At 38.7% G+C, this 21,307-nt stretch overlaps 1 protein-coding gene across 1 annotated transcript; it reads left to right on the plus strand.

The window, feature by feature from the left end:
- Window positions 1–7,841: 7,841 nt before the first annotated feature.
- obsl1a (obscurin like cytoskeletal adaptor 1a) lies at window positions 7,842–21,290 on the plus strand (the record flags this gene model as incomplete). The annotated part of the gene is made up of 21 exons (XM_079461363.1): window positions 7,842–8,967; window positions 9,419–9,688; window positions 9,779–10,039; window positions 10,113–10,418; window positions 10,719–10,985; window positions 11,095–11,370; window positions 12,523–12,798; window positions 13,013–13,285; window positions 13,917–14,192; window positions 14,634–14,909; window positions 15,007–15,282; window positions 15,396–15,671; window positions 16,711–16,980; window positions 17,146–17,412; window positions 17,596–17,862; window positions 18,026–18,138; window positions 18,353–18,506; window positions 18,928–19,089; window positions 19,834–19,938; window positions 20,020–20,286; window positions 20,369–21,290. 21 exons carry the CDS (start codon window positions 7,842–7,844, stop codon window positions 20,641–20,643), a joined length of 6,039 nt encoding a protein of 2,012 aa, XP_079317489.1. The 3' UTR covers window positions 20,644–21,290.
- Between the last annotated feature and the right edge of the window lie 17 nt (window positions 21,291–21,307).

Genomic DNA, 21,307 nt, shown 5'->3' on the forward strand with positions numbered 1-21,307 from the left:
TACAATGGACAAAGAAGTAACAACTTCTAAACAACTTCAGTAAGATCAGAAAAGTCAGTTCTTGTTTAAATGAGCACCAAAACAAAAATTCAGCTGAAATGCAGATCATAGCACTTATGTATAAACCTGTGGATACAGACCAGCAATGAGAATAGAGGTTTTTGGGTCAGTTTAAATTAATTTTTAAGCCTTAGTTGTAGGGTAAGCTTCTCCCCCTTTGGGGAATGACCCCAAACCATTTGGGTTAAATTAAGCCAGCAAATGGTTAATATTTGACACTTCAATGGGTTTAAACAACCCAACATAGGTAATTTTGGTTGAAATGAACCCAGAATTTTTTAGTGTACATAAACTGTATAATGTTCCACATTTACATTGTCAGATGAATCTTGAATGATTTTGTGTTTAACTGTCAAGCTCATGATCAAGAATAATGCAACCCATAATCTTAAGGAAAGATCCACCAACCAGACAAACTGTAATTATAAAACCTTAAAGCTGCCAATCTCATATTAATCTTGAGTACCTATAGACTAGAATTGCGTATTTCGTATCTTCAAACAATATTTTGTTTGATCACATTTTTAAAAGATAGATACAGCTGTACGATTATTTCATGAAAAATTCCACCACCTGGGGGTGTGCTGGGGGAGGATCTAAATCACAAGCACACAATACATCATCGGATCACATTATCCCTGCATAACTATTGATGTATTGATATTGATAAGTTTGTGTTTTTTACATTATGCACGTACGCCTCGATTGCTAACAAAACACAGACACATGACTCAGTTTCACTTATCACATGTGGTTCATGTCCGTTATCTTTTAGTGCTGGGACTGCTCCATCTGTCAGTTCCAAACCATCTCCAAATCCAGCGTAATATCCACCGTTTATATAACATCCATCACTGAAATGCAGTGAACAAACAAACACACCTCGATTTCTCTCTCTATCGCAAGAGTAATAAGTTGCAGCTGCAGGCCCACAGTGCAACATATCTTGACACAGCGCAGCAAATCTTGATTGTAAGCGGGTCGGTTGAAGCGTGGGTGGGCGATTACTTTTGCCTTGCTGTGGGCATGTTTTTCCAAGAGATTTGCCCAATAAGGGACTAAGAAAAGTTGTTACGAAGCAGATTTTTTACGTTCTAGAAAACTTTCCGAAACCTATACGAACCTTGGGGGAGTGTATCAAGCACAAAGATACCACACAATATGTCCCACAAATTTTTTGACAAGTTGATCGTGTCAAGCATGAGTAGACGTTAACATTGTAAATAAGTCTGAATGCATGAAACACTGTTGCATGGCACCTTTAAATTGCAGAAGAAACGCTTAAGAAGCATTGCATCAGTCTTCCTCCTTTTTAGAAATACATGCCTGTCTTGTCCGTGTGTGAAATGACCTTGATGACTTTTGTGTGTTTTTAACTGACTGTAGCATCTTTCTAAAATGAACACTTGAAGAGTTTTAAACGTTGAATCATCTTATCACAAACTTTTCAGCAAGTATGCCCCCATGTAGAAGCGACATTTTGTCTGAGTGAAGTAATGGAATAAATGTTCCTTATGATTCACAATGCAGCATTCATCAGACGTCAAGCAAACAGAGCAGTTGAGCATGGACACACAACCCTTCTTCACAATCAATCCCAATTGTTGGGGATTTCCCCATTTGTTCACACATTTTGTAAAACTGTTTTGTGTTTTTCCTCAGTACGTCCTTGCAAAACCTTATTTATTGACATGCCTTTTCAGTGGTACCCTTTTGTTAAATGAAAAGGGAATTCCATGTGTTAAAGTACTCTTTGGTGAAGTGACTTAATTCAGACTGAACAATAACCAAGAAAATGTAAGGATAGTGACTTTAAATGGTTTCACAATGGCATTGTCTATATGAAAAGTGGTGATGTACAACAGCTTATAATAATTCAAGAAAAGAATGTTCTGACAAGCGCTAAAACCATCTGTGCATTTGTGCAGTGGAAGAGCCCACATGTTTTTTTATGCACACTGAGGTTAGTAGTAATTTCATAATCTATGAATGTCTTATAGAGATATTCATTCTATCATGTATTCAAAATATTCATGTGCATAAAATGTTCTTAGCCTATAAATTCATTCATACCATCAAAAACATTCATTAACAATTGTATTTCCCCAGACAGTAATACTGTTAGAAACGTTCCAGCCGTTAAAGTGGGGGACTTGCTGTTTTCATACCTGAGCGCTGAGCTTCCGACATCTTCTCAATTAGCACCAGGTACAGTGATAATCCCAATATAGACCAAAGGCACCGCATTTTTAGTAAGTGTATTTTGTCTCTTATAACTTATAAAACAACAAAACAATAAATGACCAAATTGCATGCCCGATTAAAACTGCAGTTAGAAAGCAGGCTAGAATGTAAATCGTGCACGCATCGCTTGGCCGTCCAAAGGGAATCCCACAGCAAAGCTGCGCTTGATCTCAGCCAAACTTTCTGTATAATGAAAAACTCAGTGAAGTGGATTTATTCTCCCCGGGGTCCTAAATACCGACAGGAAATGATGCAAAATATGGTGTTATGAGCCTTTTGTGTAGCCTACTCCGTGGGGGGGATTGGGGTAAATACTTATGATGCACGTTGGTGATTTACCAACATATAAAACCAAGCAAATACTTTGAATTTTTTTTCCAAAGTGGCAGCTATGGGGCAAATGCTGTGGGTTAAATTGCCAGTGTCGACACTCAAGTTAAATTCAATTTCTCATTTTTAAACCTGTATAATTTCAATGAGACTTAAGTCACTATAGGCCTAACATGTTTGACATTTAAAAGCACTGTATAATGCCAAGAATCTACAAAAACAGACACAGTGAGAGCAGAAATTAATTTTTAGTCAACAAACTCTCCGTTTCGTCTGTTTTTGAAAGGTTACAACTTTAGTGTTTCAGTTATTTCAGAAATGCAAACCGAATGATATTGCAAATTAAAGATATTGAAATATAGAGTTTTTTGGTTAGATTTTGTTTAAGTTAGCGTAAAAAATAACTATTACTATTTGTAAGGGAGAATAATGATTGAAGTACTTTTTTAGAAGGTAAAACATTGTCTTTATTCAAATTCAGTATGCTCAGTATATCTCAATTTACCCCCTGACTCGGATCAACTTATCCCATCATGGGGCAAACTGAGTAGGAGCACTTATTTATATTAAGCCATAATTTTAAAACCATATGTTATTGATGTGTTCATATAATGTAGATTGATAGGAATCATTCTGAAATTACAAGATTCAATAATTTTCTTGCACTTATGCCTCATTTTCTTTCATCTTGAGGGTCACATAAGTAAACAATGGTTCATCAAAATAAACTCAAAGTATTTAGTATCTACAGTTCACCTCTGAATGTATTCCAAAGCTGTATAATTTTCTTTGTCATATTTAACAAAAAATAAGCTATTTTTAAGAATGTGGGAAACCAATCCGTGCTGTGGCACCATTCACTGCCATAATAGTTTTTCTTCCTACTTTATAGCCAATAGTGCCCCAGAACTGTTTGGTTTCAGCACAACATAAAAATGTATACAGGTTTGAAACAACCTCTGGGTGAGTAAATGATGACATCGTTTAAAATTTTTCGCTGAACTCTTTTTTTTAACTTGTGAACTATTCCCTAAAGATGGCCAATGGTTTTTAAGTTGGACATTTTTGTACAAGCGCTTGTTTGCCAGCTGGGGGCGCTGCTTTCAAACAATAGTTACAATCTTAGAAACTAGAAAGCTTCGGTACTGTTATTTAGTGCTTATTGCAAAAATTAAAATAAAATCTAAAAAAGCAAAAATGTCCATGGTTTATGAATTAATGAGTCAATAAATGCATATCAATCCATGAATTTCTCTTTCTACAGATCCAGAAGGGCTTCTCTTCTAAATGTATAAACAAATTAGATAAAATGTTGTGCTTTAGTATTTTGACAGATAAATACTTAACTGTACTGTTAAAATAATTAACATACATGATTCATCAATAAAATTATCAGAAATTACAGTTTTTCATTAGATAAACTTATTAACCTCACTTAAAAAAGTTTTACCAACCCTTTGATAAAAAACAAACTAAATGCTTAGAATTGAATAACCAAGATTATGTTATTAAAACTTAGCTAAATCCCACCAAAATGTCTTGATTTTGTAGTGTACAGCAAGCCCGTAGGCAGGGGGGGTTCGGGTAGTTCGAACGAACCCCCCCTCACTGCCAAAGGTCCAGAATTTAAGTCGGTTTTTTTCATGTGATTATTGTCATCATTGTCATCAATGCTTGTGACAAATTTCTGGGTTGCTGTTTCAAATTAATATGATTATTGTTGCAGGACGTGTGTGTGTATGCGCGCGCGCGTGTGTGTGCAGAAAGAGTTCTCTCAATACACTTCAAAGCAACTTGAAGAAGCATCGCCTCTGAATGATGCGGGGGGAGGGGTTATTTATATATATATATATATATTTTTTTATTAAAATGATTTATCCACTCAATAGTCTACAACAGCGGTTCCCAAACTACGGCCCGCGGGCTGAATGTGGCCCGCCCACAGATTTGGACCGGCCCTCTGAACAATGCCTTATAGTGTGTTCACACCAAACGCGAATGAAGCGTTAAGCGCGAGTGATTTACATGTTTAGTCAATGCAAAGACGCGAATTGCACGAATTGAGCGTTTGCGTTGAAAAATCTGAACTTTGACGAAATTTTGCACCGCGTTAACCAATCAGGAGCTTGCTCTAGTAGGGCCGTGAGCGAGCGTCAGAAGCCCCTCCCATGACGCAAATATGCGTCGGTAAATTTTTTTTTTTAAATATAGGCCTACAGTTTCACTTATATCATGTCTATATTTGATAATAAATATTGGCTTTCAGACCCAAATTTCTCTAAGTTACTCACATAGCCTAATTATTTGTCAAATTCATAACGTACCATTGCAATCGAACTGAGGCGCGAACCATCGGAAAATTTCAAAGACGACAAAATGGCCAAGCGGTTGGGAAAGAGAAAGGTTAATTAATATGCATAAGAAAATGTTTTGAATTTGAGTAGCACTAAACTATTAATAAACTATTCTACCATTAGGAGGCATCATAAATACATTTCAAATCAGAATTAAATCTCCACAATAATTCAAGTAGTTCCTCCGGCCCATGTCATTTTCTGTTACAAACCAACCCGGCCCCCCATTAAAGACAGGGAGAATTATGTGGCCCTTGCAGAAAAAGTTTGGGGACCCCTGGTCTACAATATAATAGCCATATAAACGTAGCGTAATTATAATAATAAAACATAGAAAAGAGGCATTGACCGAGAGTCAAGAAATGATGATGACTGTGTATGGACTGACAAAAGTGTTACATGAGGAAGCAATTTGAAAACAATGCAATAAGATTTTTAGGTGCATCAAAAAGCGCTAGTTAAGATACCAGCAGACAAGCTAATCCAGCACAAATTAGTGCATAAAAGGTCACCAAAATGAAGTATTTGAACCTCATAATTAAATACAAAAGGAGGAGAAAAACTGCAAAAAGGTCCACTTTTTGAAAAAAAGAACCTCCCCTTTCAACAGGCTGGCTACGGACCTGTACAGTGGATCCAGTCCTTCACGTAATTGCACAAAAAACCCCACATATGAGGCCAAAACTGATGTTGCTACTATGTTCGGTCTTGTGGTGAGGTTTGAGCTTGTAACACAATGGTAAATTGTTTGCAAGCGTTGATCACTCCTCCAACATCCATTGGCGTCTTATGTAGGTGTCAGCAGAAGGTCTCAAGTGATCTGGTGGACTAAATTTAGGCTTTCAAGCCCCCTGAATGGAGACTCTGACTTTATCTTGCCCCCCTGTCATGATGGCTGGGGTATTTTTAGTATGGTGGGTGGCAGCTGTGAAAGCGTTCATTGGCCATCCCAGGACCAGATGACGAATACTTTGTATGTGGTGCACACCAGAACTTAGGAGAGCTTAGTCACACCAAGAAACGGGTCTAAAAAGCACATGTATACACACACATGGAAACATCAGGAAGCTGAAACGAAAAAGACACATCAGCATAAAATAAAAGAGGTCATCTTGATTGGATTTACCTACGAGGAAGGAAGTTGTCCTGTGGAATATTTTTGATGATTTTCCACCACGTCTCAGCACTATTGGTTATAATAACAAACTCACAAGTCTGCTCTTAGTCTGATGTTGTGGAAGTTACTTTAGGGTTACAGTTCCTCACAGTGACACAGGTGAGATTACCTTTGCAATGTATTGACTTTTTATTTAAGATGATTGCTTGCTGTTTTGTATTTTAAATGTTATTCAAATGTGTTCTATGTGTTTAAATGTCCCTGTTCCTTCAGTGGAACACTTAAAGGGATAGCTCACCCAAAATTGAAAATCTTCTCATCATTTACATCATTGTTCAAAAACTGTGTAAATTATGTTGTTCATTATATTGTTCTGTTAAATACAAATATGGCAATTTGAAAGAAAGTGACCAAACTGTTCTAGGGAACTATTGACTAACATGACTAATTCCTTACAGTCAATGGTCTCCAAGAACTGTTTGGTTTCCCACATTCATCAATTGATAGATGTTTTGAATAACTTACAATGACAAAAGGTTCACTTTTATTATAATTCTACATGAACATAGACTATATATACTGTATAACACAGTACATAATGTTTTCAGATCAGTTGACCATGATGATTAAATTAAAGTCATGGTATTCAAAATTAGTTGTGGAGGTGCTATAAACACTATAAACTGTTGAAATATATCTTATAGGTTATATCTTGAAAAGTCTTAAAGGAACAAATGTTCAAATTAAAGTTCAAACGAACTGTTTGGTCACAAGCATTTTTCCAAATGTGGAAAACATTCTTACAAACATATTGTACACATTTAGGATGATCATACTTGCCTAGTATGCTTTGATAGGCCTAAAGGTATTAACACCAAAAACATAAATCAGAAATTGGTCTAGTATTCCTCCTTTGACACCGTTAAACCCTTCACTGTGTTGGATCCAGTCATTTTCCCGAACAAAACAAGTTCAAATAGGCCTACTCATAATGTAGATCCGTGCTTACTAAAAAAAAAACATGGCTCATAAGATATAACTGGCGTTATTGTATGACAGCTGTCCAGCATTGAAATCATACTACTGTCAGTGCTGGTATTGTGATGTTCAGTCCTTGATCTAGCAAAGCGAGCTAAGACTGTTTGTCAAAGTAGGTGGATCATCTACACACGTTTTATCTTATCCTAAAGTCTAGACCACCACCTCTTTATTTGGGCAGACTATTTTAAATGCTTCCTGCTGATAAACAGCACCAGCTGTCTGAGTTTAAGTAGAGAATGGTGAGGGCAGGTATCCTTACTGCTGTAAGAGGATTTCCGTTATGCACTGATTCACTGGGTATTGCTTAAGGATGTTTCACTTTCCAATATAGTTAATTATTGATTATACTGTGTGTATGCTGTTAAATACACTTTTAAACAATTTCTAGTTAAACTAGTTAAGTTAAGGGTATCATATCTGGTCATGTGCATCCATATTATGCATGTTATACATTTTGTACCATTCACTGTTTTATAATCACATGGATTGACTGTAGACATGACAAAAGCAACATTGGTTAACTCAAAAAGTTGTTTAATGAAAGAGATATGTTACAAAAGTTAGATTGAGGGGTCAAAGAAATCTTTAAATATTTTGTATTTCCACAGATGTATGTGCCACAGAAACGACCAAATTCCAAATAATAACTTGGATAAAAAAGCTAACAAATAAGTGACCAGCCTTCATTCAAAGATATGGATGTTTTTGGAGGTGCGCCACGGGTGCTCGGTTACCCACGGCCAGTTCTGGTGAACTGTGGATCCGATGCCATCCTTAAATGTCAAATTGGTGGAGATCCCCAACCCGATGTGATCTGGGAGAGAAAGAATGAGCCTATTCCCTCCGAGGGACGTTATCGTATTGCCCAAGAGGGCAAAATGTACACCCTTTACATTTCTAGAGTGACAGTAGAAGATGCTGGACAATATATTTGCAAAGCCAAGAACATTATTGGAGAAACCTATGCAGCTGCTACCCTTAAAGTGGAAGAAGATGCTCAAGAGCTCCAGCAAACACAACCTCCAACATCACAACAACAACAACAACAAAATGAAGTAAAGGTGATTCCGCCAGAACGGGAAATTTCAATATTAAAGCAACAACAGTTAGAGAAAGTACACCAAGAAGACCCATTCCAAGATAATAAGCCTCGATTTCTGATCAAACCACTTTCCCTAAGAGTAGACCGTGGAGAAGATGCTGCCTTCTCCTGTAAGCTATGGGGTGACCCCCTGCCTGTGGTTGTGTGGGAGAAAGATGGCAAACACTTAAATGAGATCTACGAGAGTGCACACTACCACGTTGGCCAGCAAGATGGTGGCTGGTTCCAACTGAAGATTTTTAGAACAAGAGCCCCGGATGGAGGTGTCTACACGTGCAAAGCGATGAATGAGTATGGAGAAGCAATGGCTGGTGCGGTGCTCTTGGTGGAGCCCATTCCAGAGCAAAGACGGGAAAGTATGACAAATGGCTATACCAATGGACACTGCTCATCACATCAAAGTAGAGATGTTCATTCAAAGGCCAAACACTCCAAAGAGCCTCTCCTGAATGTGGCAAAGGCTAAGAAATTCACTGTGACAGAAGGCAAACATGCTAAATTCCGTTGTTATGTAACTGGAAAGCCCAAACCGGAGATTGTATGGAAGAAAAATGGAGAGATTATTGCACCGGGTCGGAGATATCTCATTTTTGAAGATAGAGAGGGATATTACACACTAAAATTGCTGTACTGCAAACAACAGGATACAGGACTTTACGTATGTGCTGCTTCAAATGCACTGGGAAACACATTGAGTGCGGTGAACCTGTCAGTAAAAGGTAAGAGTCACTGCATAATCTTACAGCCTCTTGATTTCATGGAAGACTATATTTAGCCATAAAGTCAGACACTAAACAATGTATTCAGAGAACACTGGGCAGCGGTCAGTGTGTGATGAAAGGTGACAAAAGCCATTGAAAAGCTAGGGGCTCAGTGCATTCCTGAGTGACAGCATTACAACAACCCTATCAACATGCATATCATACACTCTCTAGGATGCCTTTAAGCCTGCAGTATTAAGAATTATATCCTAGAGATTGCATTTCAGAAGCTCCCTTACCACTGACCTTGGCCTCAATGTCACACATCATACAGGATAAGTTATTACTAAATGTTTGAAAAATTCTGTTGTATTTACAGTGAGATAGATGTTGAAATCACTGGACAAACTGCTTAACTTACCAATATGAAATCAGTATATATGGTTAATAATCACTGTTTCATTAATAGGGCCACCAGTCCGCTTCAAGCGAGCATTACAAGATGTGGAGGTTAGGGAGAGGGATGTTGCCGTTTTGGAATGTGAGGTTCCGGAAGAGTCAATTTCCACGGCATGGTACTTGGAAGATCAAAGAATACAGCAAGGGAATAAGTATAACATGGAACAGAAGGGCACACGGAGATGGCTCACCATACGAGATGTTGGGGCGGATGATGATGGGGTTTACCTGTGTGAGATGCCTGACGGTGGAAAGAGTATTGCGGAATTGGCAGTTAAAGGTGGGTCATTCTTTCCCCTTATTTGAGAATGGAAAGTTTTCATTAATCTACAATATAATTTAATAATAATTGCATTATTTTGGTTGGCAGGTACAATAGTGAAAAAGCTTCCACGGAGGCTAGAGGTAATGGAGGGAGAGAATGCAGTATTCTGCGTTGAGGTAGACGAGGATGAGATGGAGATCTACTGGTTTAAGGATGGACTGCAGTTAAAAGAAACACATCAAACCATCATCAAATCCTTCGGAAAAACCCACATCCTGGTCTTTGTCAACACGTCGTACCAAGACTCTGGAACAATCACCTTTATGGCAGGCAGATCGAAAACAAGTTCCAAGCTAAGAGTCAAAAGTAAGTGAAAACAAATTCATTTTTGATGCATATTAAGCTGTCATTAAATCTGACATACTTTGCTTTCTCTCAGCTGCTCGACATTGCCCACCCATTTGTCCTGTGAGTGTTCAGATGAACACTGACTGTCCAAATGGTGCCATCCTCTCCTGGTCACCATCGCCAAACTTGCAAAACTCCACCAAGTCAGTGTGTGTTCTAGAGCGACAAGAAGTGGGGTCTCAGGAGTGGCAGCGATGCCTGACCACAGAGACAGGCACATCTGCTGAGATCCTAGGTGACAGTGTGCCATGTGAGGGCGACTATAGGTTCCGTGTATGCTGCCTTAATAAATATGGCAGAAGTGGCCATGTGGAGTTTCCCAAAGCAATACATCTGGGTAAGAGTAAAATTTCACACACTTTATACCATTAAATACCTTGGACAGTGTTGCCAAGTTACTATTTACAATGAAAAGTACTAAGCCTGCTTGGAAAGTTGCTTATATGTGCTAATTAGCATACTGACGATGTTATCACGTTGTGTTTTCGTAGCATAAGCACTTCAGATATGTTTCTAAGTTGGCTAAGTTGGCAGCAGTTTTGTGATTCATTAAAGCCAAGTCATATTATAAAGTGTCTTTGTATAAGATTCATGATTTATATTTCTCATTATCTTTTACATATTGTACTGTCTGCAGTCCCCGGTCCAAAGATCAAAGTCCCTCTGAAGAATGCTGTGGTCATGGAGGGGGAAGATGCTGTATTCTCCATTGAGCTTTCAACTTCCATGATTGGCACATGGTTCCTGAATAGCATGCAGCTGCAGGACAGCGAACGCTTCTCCATAACTCTGTCAAAGAACCAGCACATATTATGTATTCATCAGGTGCCTCATCTGTATGATGGAGCTGAGATCACCTTTATTGCTACTGGTGTACGAGATTCAGCAGTGCTACAGATTCAAGGTCAATATTTACATGTGTGATATGTTGATACAATTCTGACCATTCTGACTTTTAGTACCACCAGTCCACAGACTGTCTAATACAAAATTCGTCATATTGAATTTTGCAGCCGCTGTGGTAAAATTTTTACCTCTGTCAGAGATGGACACAGAGAAATGCGTTGAGGTGGGAAACTCCATTGTACTGTATTGTGAGGTTTCTCACTCCACGGCCACTGTTAAGTGGTTTAAAGATGGACAGGAGATCAGTGTAGACGAGAGGATACATATCCAATCAGATGACTTCATGCGGAGGATTGTCATTCAGTCAGCAGAATACTCTGATTCTGGAGTGTACACATGCAGATCGAAAGATGAGGTGCTCACATTTAATGTGAATGTTGAAGGTAAAAATATAGACACATACACATATACAACATTTGCAGTATTTTTTGTTGTACATTACTAATACAACAGTATTATTTAACATAATATCAATCATATGTTGGACCATTGTAGCATAGTGTTTGTATTTCAGTGTAAATAATTTATACCAGTGGAAAAGCCCCCGTTGTGTAGGGTGCATTGCTTCGTGGTCCCCCCAAAAAGACTTATAACCTTAAAGTTAGATTTTTTATTTACCAAAAACATATTGAATTAAAAAATGCTGGAACATTAATTATTTTGTTTGATTGAAGAAAAAAAGGCCCCCCTGGATCCATCTTGCCCCCCCAATTCAAAGTTAATTCTTTACCATATTTACCAGAATAAGTCTATAAAACTTTCTTGGTAAAACTAACACATACATTTTCCAAACACTCGTAGCGACCCGCTTCACGTTTGACTGTCTGTCAGAAGCAGAGGGGAACAGGACTATAGAGGTTGGAGATCCCATAGTTCTCCATTGTGAGGTGTCCAACCCAGACGCTGAAGTGTGCTGGTTCAGAAATGGGGAGCCTGTCTCTCCACAGGATGGAATAGAAATCCAAACGAATGGAAACAGCAGGACGCTGATCATCCAGTCAGCAGATTATTACGATTCTGGCACATATAGTTGTCAGTCAGCTGATGATGTAGCTGTGTTTCAGGTGGACATTACAGGTGACAGGAAACCAACCATTCAAATTTGTATTTGTCAACCTCACGTTGTCTTTGTTTTCCTCTTCTAATTCACTACCTATTCCTTTTCTAAGAAGCGAGGCTTGTGTCAACCTTCAGCATCACGATGAAGAGCATCTGTTACCACAAACCTGATTAACTTCTTTTTCAACACATAATGTTTGTTTTTATTCTCCTTCTGTTCTACTTTCTTAACATGTTATGTCCTCATACCTTTGGAGTTCATTTATTACCAAGGCATGACATATTAACCTGAACCTGACATCTGAGAGTGTAACCTTTTTATTAATGGAATCAGAAGCATGTCATCCTCCCTTTGGCATGCGTGCCCATGTATCAGTGGAATTCAGTTATCTTTATGTACTGTAACAGTGATAAAGAAAATCCTCATTAGAAGAGTATTATGTTTTATGCGTTACCAGAAATTATTTTTCCATCAGGTCCACCTGTGTCATTTAAAGAGGTTCCACAAGAAGAGAGGGAGAAAAACACTATGGAACTGGACCCTGTGGTTTTGACCTGTGAACTCTCAAGACCAGATGCACCCGCCTGCTGGTTTAAAGATGGACTTGAGGTTCTTCAGTCAGACAATATTACCATCCAAGCTGAAGGCACCATGAGAAGACTTATAATCCGTTCAGCCAAGCTTACCGACGCTGGAGCATATACATACCAAGCAGGCGACCATGCCATGTCGTTTTCTGTCAACATTAAAGGTAAATCTGCAATGTGATCATTTACAGAATATGACAATGTCTCAAATTAATTTAGAATTTAAAGCTATTAGAACTATATTGTTTTGAAATTTAAGCTACTCATTTTGAATTAGAATCATATTGTTCAAAGAGAGATAACTTGAAAAAAGTATTTGTTTAAAGATTATAGTCATGATACACTGTAATCTGATGATCCAAACTTACTTATATCCAGAACACCCAGTTACAATTGTGGACCCGAAGGATGACGTACGCATTGAACGATATGTCTCGGAGGAAATCGTCCTGAAATGCGAGCTCTCTCGCTCTAACGGAGACGTTCAGTGGTTTAAAGATGGCCTGAAGCTCCAGGAAAGCGAAAACATCCGTCTCAGTGCCGAGGGGCCATACAGGATGGTGACTATTCTATGTGCTTTCAGACAGGATTCTGGGGAGTATGTATGTGATACAGGGGACGACTCAGTTTTCTTCCAGCTCATTGTCACAGGTAGGTACTTAATTAAATGAATAATGACATTAACCCTGAATTAAAGGGATAGTTCACCTAAAATGAAAATTATGTCATAAATTACTCACCCTCGAGTTGTTCCAAACCTGTACAAGTTTCTTTGTTTGGTTGAACACAGAGAAAGATATTTGGACGAATGCTTGTAACGAATGGTGGGAACAATTACAATGGTAGTCAAAAGTGCCCCAGAATTATTAATACATTTTTCCTACTTTGGTAGTCAATGGGGTCCATGATCTGTTTGGTCATAAGCATTCTTCCAAATATCTTTCTCTGTGTTCACCCAAACAAAGAAATGAGTATGATTTTTGGGTGAACTATCCCTTTAAGTCTTGTCTGTTCCAATGCCCTGGCAAATTTAGATTTATAAATATTTTTACATTTATGTAAAGTATTGTTTATTTAAAAACATAATTGTAACAGTGCAGTTTTAAAACAAAATGTAATCACAGTTCATTCATTTTTATGAATAACTATAATATAAATAGCTTATAAAATATTGTAAACATATTTCCAAAAGCTATATGTTTTTTCATGTTTTGTCATGCTGTATAACATGCAGTGTTACATTACCAATAACCACGGTGCACTGTTTCCATCATAAACCCAGAGGCTCCAGTGCGCTTTGTGTCCCCCAGTGAGCCAGAGGTAGACTTGTGTATACTGAGTTCTGAGAGGCTGGTCCTCAGCTGTGAGATATCCAAAGCAGATGCAGAAGTCTGCTGGTATCGTGATGGCATGGAGGTAGAGGAGAATGATAACTTGATACTGGAGGATGATGGGATTTACCGCAGACTGGAGATTCCATGTGCTACCATAGATGATTCTGCAGAATATGTATGCGAGACAGCAGATGACTCTGTCACGTTTTGGGTGAAAATAGAAGGTACATTTTGTGTAGAGTGGTATGTGCTGTTTTACTTGACCCATAGATATCTTGAATTTAATATATTGATGTACTTTTCTAGACCTATCTACTGTAGGCTACTGTAGTCCTAAGAAGTAGGTTTATACCTCAGTGGATAGCTCAGTGACATCTAGCTTTCAGATATACAAATTATATACAGTATGTGCATTAAAAACAATAAATATACTTTCATTTTTTCTTACTTTTGATTTAGTTGAAGCATTTGACGTGAATATTGGACCGCTCAGCACATTTCTGACACCAACATTTTGGCTATACACAAGAACATTGTTAGGGAATATAGATTTTTAGTTTCACTCAGCAAAACAATGCAAAGTGTGTCTTGCACATTGCACATCTCAATATCGCTTTTATTTTCAGTTTTTATTCATTTGCTTTTTTTTCTTCTGTTGATCGCAGAGCCTCCCGTACAGCTTTCTTGCTCCAAGGAGTCAGGTAGTGTAACCGAGAGTTTTGCTGGTGATCCTGTGGTCCTGGAGCTTGAGGTTTCCCGTAATAATGCAGACGTGTGCTGGATGAAGGACGGAGTTAAGGTGGAGGAGAGCAGCAACATTACAATTTCTGAGAACGGCCTTGTTCGCAAACTATCCATCCATTCGTCAACTCAAAGGGATTCTGGGATATATACGTGCAATGCTATAGATGACACGTTGGATTTCATTGTCAAAATAAACGGTATGCTTTTAAACCACTAAATATTGAATCATTTTAAAGACATTTGTCATGTTGTGTGGGATTTTTGTCATCTTGAACTTTCTCTGTTTTCACGCAGAGTCACCGATAAAAATTCTAAAGAAAGATGCGATGAAGATAGAGCATAAAGTTGCATTGTATGACGACGTTGTGTTAGAGTGTGAGCTGTCCCAGGCCAGCAGTGAGGTAAATTGGTATAAAAACGGCAGTCCTATTGAGGAAAATGAGCGCTTTTGTTTTGAAGAGGAAGGGACCTTCAGAACCTTAGTCATTCTTTGTGCCGAGCTGCAAGACTCTGGAGAATACATCTTCGATGCTAAAGATGATAAGATTTCATTTCATGTTACAGTACAAGGTAGGAATTCAGTTGATGCGAGCTGCATGCATTTCTGTATTCCAATATTGTTTCTAAAGCATGCAAAAGTCATTAAAGTAACTGTAAATTCCACAAACATCTCTCTCCCCCAGAACCTGCGGTGAAGATTATTGGAAACTCTGGTGAGTCTGATTACCAGGAGATGGTGACAGGAGATGACCTCATCTTGGCTTGTGAGGTTTCTCGAGCCAATGCACCCATTACGTGGTTCTTTAATGATAAACCATTGGTCCCTAATGAGCGCATTCATATTGAGAGCAACGGGACACTCCGGAAACTGACATTATCTAACCTCCTCCTCTCTGACTCTGGGAAATACATTTGTGATGCTGTTGACGACAAAATGATGACTGTTGTTAAAGTTCAAGGTACTTTTTTATAAGAGCAAAGGAACCCTAATTTCATGTAACATTTATTTATATACAGTATATTTATATATGTTCTACCTGACATGCCGTTACTGTACTCTTAGAGCCCCCTATTAAGTTCCTCAACAAAGAAGAGGTGAACTTAGTCACTGGTTATGAAGCAGAGTCTGTAACCCTGAACGCCATGGTTTCTAGACAAAATGCCCCAGTACGGTGGCTTAGAGATTGGACTCCAGTCAGTGGAGAACGCTTCTACTTAGGCAGCGAGGGCCTGACCCGCACTCTCACCATCGACCCATTAAAGAGACTCGACAGTGGAGAGTACACGTGTGATGCAAACACGGATGGGATGCACTTTAGCCTATTGGTTAAAGGTTGGTACCTGAAGGCCCTCTTTTGCTTCATGAACATGAAAACATAAGAAGAACAAGAGAGTAACGTAATATTGTTACAGGTGTAATGCATGCTGAAGCAAAACTTTGAGTTTGGAAGTGCAAGCCTTACACATAATGATGATGATGAACAATACAAATTCTAAAAGTAAACTACAGAATGGACTGTCACGATGTAAGATGCAAGCCCGACTGACAGCTTTTGGACTGAAACTGTTTAACAGTTTATTGAAACTTATCGTGTTCCTCCCCGACTTATGTTATAAACTCTCATTTTTGTCATATGACTGTTCCTAACAGAGATGCGAATAAAATTTGTTAAACCACTGGTTGACACGGTGGGTCATAAAGATGGTATGGTCACACTACGCTGTGAGGTGTGCAAGCCAAAAGCAGATGTCCAATGGCTTAAGGATGGAGTGGAGATCATTCCCAGTCGTCGCTTCTCTATCCGTGCCGACGGGCCAGAGAGGAGTCTTACCATCCATCGTATCTCCAAAGAAGATGCCGGAGAGTATGCTTGTGAGTCCAAAGATGACTGTACCAGGGCCAGATTAAGGGTGGAATGTAAGTGTAAAACACATATGGAAGTTACATGTTAAAAGATGCTAATGTCAGTAGTATCAGAATCAGTTTTTCTTTTGCAGTGCCCCGTGTGGTGGAATTCCTCACAGAGCTTCGCAATACTACAGTCATGGAGGGTGAGGATGCTACCTTCAAGTGTGTGGTCTCCCCTGATGATGTTCAGCTGGTCTGGCTCATGGACGGAGAAGCTATCAATCCCAGTGATCGCTTCTATATCGAACAGAACGGCTTATGTCACAGTCTGATTATCCGGAAGGTCCAGCATCTGGATTCTTCCCGAATCACAGCAGAGGCTGAGGGTGTCATATCTAAAGCCAGCCTCAAGGTCCAGGGTAAGATGAATATCTCCTACTTGGCTGTATGGATAAGAGAAGCTTGAATACCCTCCTAAATTAAATCAATTTAACTATCTTAAAATATATTTGAATTCCGTTTTTTAAGTGCATGCAAGAAATGATGGTATATTCATTTTGGTACCGGCTTGACTTTTTATACAGATGCACAGGTGTTGTTTACCAAAAGAATGGATGCAGTGATGGCTGAGGAGTTCGGAGAGGCTACGTTGGAGACAGAAGTTGGTCTGGAGACTGGAGAAGTGCAGTGGATGAGACAGGGGGTGGTGATCCAGCCAGGGCCCAGACATAAACTGATTCAGAATGGCTGTAAACGCAGCTTGACAATCTCTAACCTTAACCTGTCCGATCGAGGCACCTATCGCTGTGAGACCCTTCATGATCGTACGCAGGTCAAACTCAACGTGGAGCGTAAGTTGATCATTGAGTTGATCATATAAAATAGCCCTCAACACCATGATATACCATTTCTTTGTATCTATACTCGCTTAGAAACGAAACATCATACTGTTTTAGTGCTTGATCTATTATGAAATGACAGTTTAACAACAATATTTGTTATCTTGACCTAATTCATTCTTTTTATATTTACAGCGAGGAAGATTGTCATACGCAGGGGGCTGATAGACGTTGAGACGTATGAGAGAGAGACGGCATCCTTTGAGGTGGAACTTTCGCACGCTGATGTGGAGGGCGTGTGGCAAAAAGACGGTCTGCGTATCAAACCAAGTAACACCTTTCGCGTTAGTTCCAACGGACGAGTACACGGCCTCACTCTCTCCAACCTCACGCTGGAGGATTCGGGTAGCATTGTCTTTATGGGAGAAGGTCTGAGAACAACTTCCAGGCTAATTGTGAAAGGTGGGTACAAAAATGTCTTCTGTTGACCTCTAACCACACGAAATTCCAGAACTTGAAGAGCTTGCTTTCATATTGCTTAGTGGATGTTGTTAAGAGATTGAAGATCTCACATCACATGATTTACGGGCTAAATATTAACACACGTTTTGATTTAATTTCTTAGAAACGCCAGTAATAATCATTAAGAGGCTGTCTGATGTCAGGTGTGAGGAGGGGTCTTCAGTCACTTTGGAGATTGAGCTGTCTAGGCAAAATGCGGATGTCAAATGGCAGAAGGTACAATGGCAAATCCACAGTGCACTCTTAAATGTACTGTATATTGACAATGACAATTTATTTATATAGAACAATTAATTTCAACTGCCGCTGACCAATGTGCTTTCCAGTAAAGGACACAGACTAGTACAATAAAAAAATAGAAAATGGCAGAAGTGTATATATTATGTGTTAAATGTATTATAACATATCTTTTTTTTGGTTTGACTGGAAGAATGGGTTGGAACTTAAATCAACCAAGGCTTTAAGGATTTTTTCCATGGGACGTAAGCGTTGTTTACAGATCATGGAGTCCAGCATCAGTGACTCAGGCGTTTATAGCTGTGACATTGGTGATCTCAACTCTTCCTGCAAACTTGAGGTCTATGGTAAGACTAAAACACTCAACATCTCAACTCTGATTGGGGGGATTTTAGTTTAGACTAGACACTTTCTGTTTACATATTCTCTCAATTCTATTGAAGAGGCGTTTAGTTCTCACAAATGTAAGTGTCATCTCAAATGTGTATGGATTTTAAAGACAATGGTGGTACCCATTGACTTGCATTGTTTTTGTGTGAACTATCCCTTTAAGAATTTCATGTCCTGCTCAAGGGTTTGCAGCTGTACTCTGAATTGATAAGATTTGAACAAGTTACAAAGGTTGTTGAGACAGTGATAGATTTTGTTCATCTCCCCCCTCTTACTTCTAGGTCAAGGCAGACCGTAAAACAAGGTTCTTTCCTGTAAATATTGTCTCTACCAAAAATACTCATATTTGCACTGATATTTTCCCCATATTATTCCCAGAACGTGAATTAGAGATCATTACTGGCTTGAAGGATCTTTGTATTAAGGAGGACCAGAATGCAGTTTTTATGTGTGAGGTGTCTATGGAAGAAATGCCTGGGGAGTGGTACAAGAATGGCAGCAGGATACGTCCAACCGGCACCATTAAAACTCGTAGAGAGGGTAAGGACAGTTGGTGGGGGGAACCCCCAGGGTAACACTTAGTTTGATTTTTTTCCCAAAGCACTTAATAGCAATAAAAACCACCACAGAACTTTTTATTTCTGCTGTGCTGTAAAATGATTCTGATCCATTGTTCCTTAGCTCATGTAACGATAAAATGTTGATATTAAGATAATTGAAATTTTGAGGTCACATTTATTATAGAATCAACATAAATAATGTAATTTCATTACATAAGTACATTTCCATTCATTTTTCTTCCTTAATTGTATTCATTATTTAATCATAGTTGTAATTCCCACATCTTACAATGGATTTTATACCCTAGTGCAGTGGTCTCCAACGTGGTGCCCGTGGGCACCTGGTAGCCCGCATGAACTCTGTAAGGTGCCCGCTAAACACAGGGCTCACCAATAATGCTCAAGACAGTTGACAAATCTGTGACTATACCGATCAGCCAAGTGCTACATCATCATGAAAGTTTATTATTAGCAAGTGTTATAAGCTTTAATATATTCAAGTGCAAAGATATTCTGAAAGAAAACTGAATTTGGTTCTGTGAGCGTCCTCTAGAGGATTTTAGATATTTTGGTAGCCCTCGCTTACAAAAAGGTTGGAGACCCCTGCCCTAGTGTATCACAATTACACAAGTGGCCTATTTATTTCCTTGCATTTATAAATAAGAGTTTATTTGTTATTGAGTCATTCTTACAATTAACAAGTTACATTTCTCCATTTCAATAGGCACAAAGCACTTCCTACTTATATGCAATGTGAAGGCAGACGATTCTGGGGAGATAAAGTTCGTTTCCAAGCAAATCGAGTCGATTGCTCATCTTGAGGTTGAAGGTGATGTCTCAAAGATAAATAAATTCTACATTTATAATGATTTAAAAGCTTACTTTACTTACTGCCAATATCTTTTAACAGAGCTCCCTGCAAGCATCGTCCGTCCCCTTAGGGATCGCACAGCATTAGAGAAACACAGAGTCATTCTCGAATGCACTGTGTCATCCCCACGGTGTGACGTCACTTGGTATAAAGAGGGTGAAGAGCTAGAATCCACAGAACACGTGGAAATAACAGAAGAGGGCTGTTACCATAAACTGATCATCCACCAGGTGGTGCTGGAGGATGAAGGAACCTATAGCATTGAGGTTGGAGAGCACACATCAACAGCAAAGCTACTGGTTGAAGGTGAGAATCAGATCAATATTTCAGTTTGTTTGTGGTTGACCAGATGAATTCCATTAAATTATTCTGCTGTTTGAATTCTCAGCCCAGTCTATCCAAGTTAAAAATAATCTAGAAGATGTGGAGGTACGGGCTCCTGAACCAGCTTGCTTTCAATGTGAAGTGTCCGTGACTATCGTCAAGCCCCCCATCTGGACTTTGAACGGGGAGACCCTGCAGTCAGGACCTGATGTGCGAATAGAAAACCGAGGAACTCTCCACAAGCTGATGTTCAGAAAAACCAGCTGTGACATGAGCGGGATGGTCCAGTTTAACACAGGGAAAGCCAAAAGTAGTGCGAAACTCACAGTGCTGAACTGAAATATGCAAAGGTCAATTATAAGGACTGTACAAAAAAGAAAAAAATTATAAAAAAAACGTATAGTCTAAGTAATAGTCTTTGATGTGTTGACCTCATGTTCTTAACAAGGTTTCAACAATAGTATCGAAAAGGTTATATTAACGGGATAATTCGCCAAAAATTCTGCAGTAAAATTCAGTCATATTCACCCTCGGATCGTTCCAAACCTGTATACATTTCATTGTTCTGATGAACACAAAGAAAGATATTCGGAAGAATGTCAGTAACCAAACAGATCTCATCCCACATTGACTCCCATTTTATTTATTTTTCCCTACTATGCCAGTAAATGGGGGATGTGACCTGTAAATTGAAGGTGGACATGGAAAATGTTAGGACAACCCACAATGGTTTAAATATAAGAGTACCCCTTATCTGTCTTTTGTAGTGTGAATGAAATACAAGCATGTGGATGAAAATGTATTTTATATTATTTATGATCTTTAATATTTTACTGACAGAACGGCAATTAAATCAAAGGTTTCAATTTATAATTATTAAGCGCATTTTAATATGAATAAAATTTTGTAATGTCATCGTGATTATGGAACTGTGTTCATATGATCTTCTGGTGATGATTTTGTCATGTTAAAATATGTAAACAATGAAAATAAATAAATTAGG

Source organism: Barbatula barbatula (assembly GCF_947034865.1).
Source record: "Barbatula barbatula genome assembly, chromosome: 7".
Taxonomy (NCBI): Eukaryota; Metazoa; Chordata; class Actinopteri; order Cypriniformes; family Nemacheilidae; genus Barbatula; species Barbatula barbatula.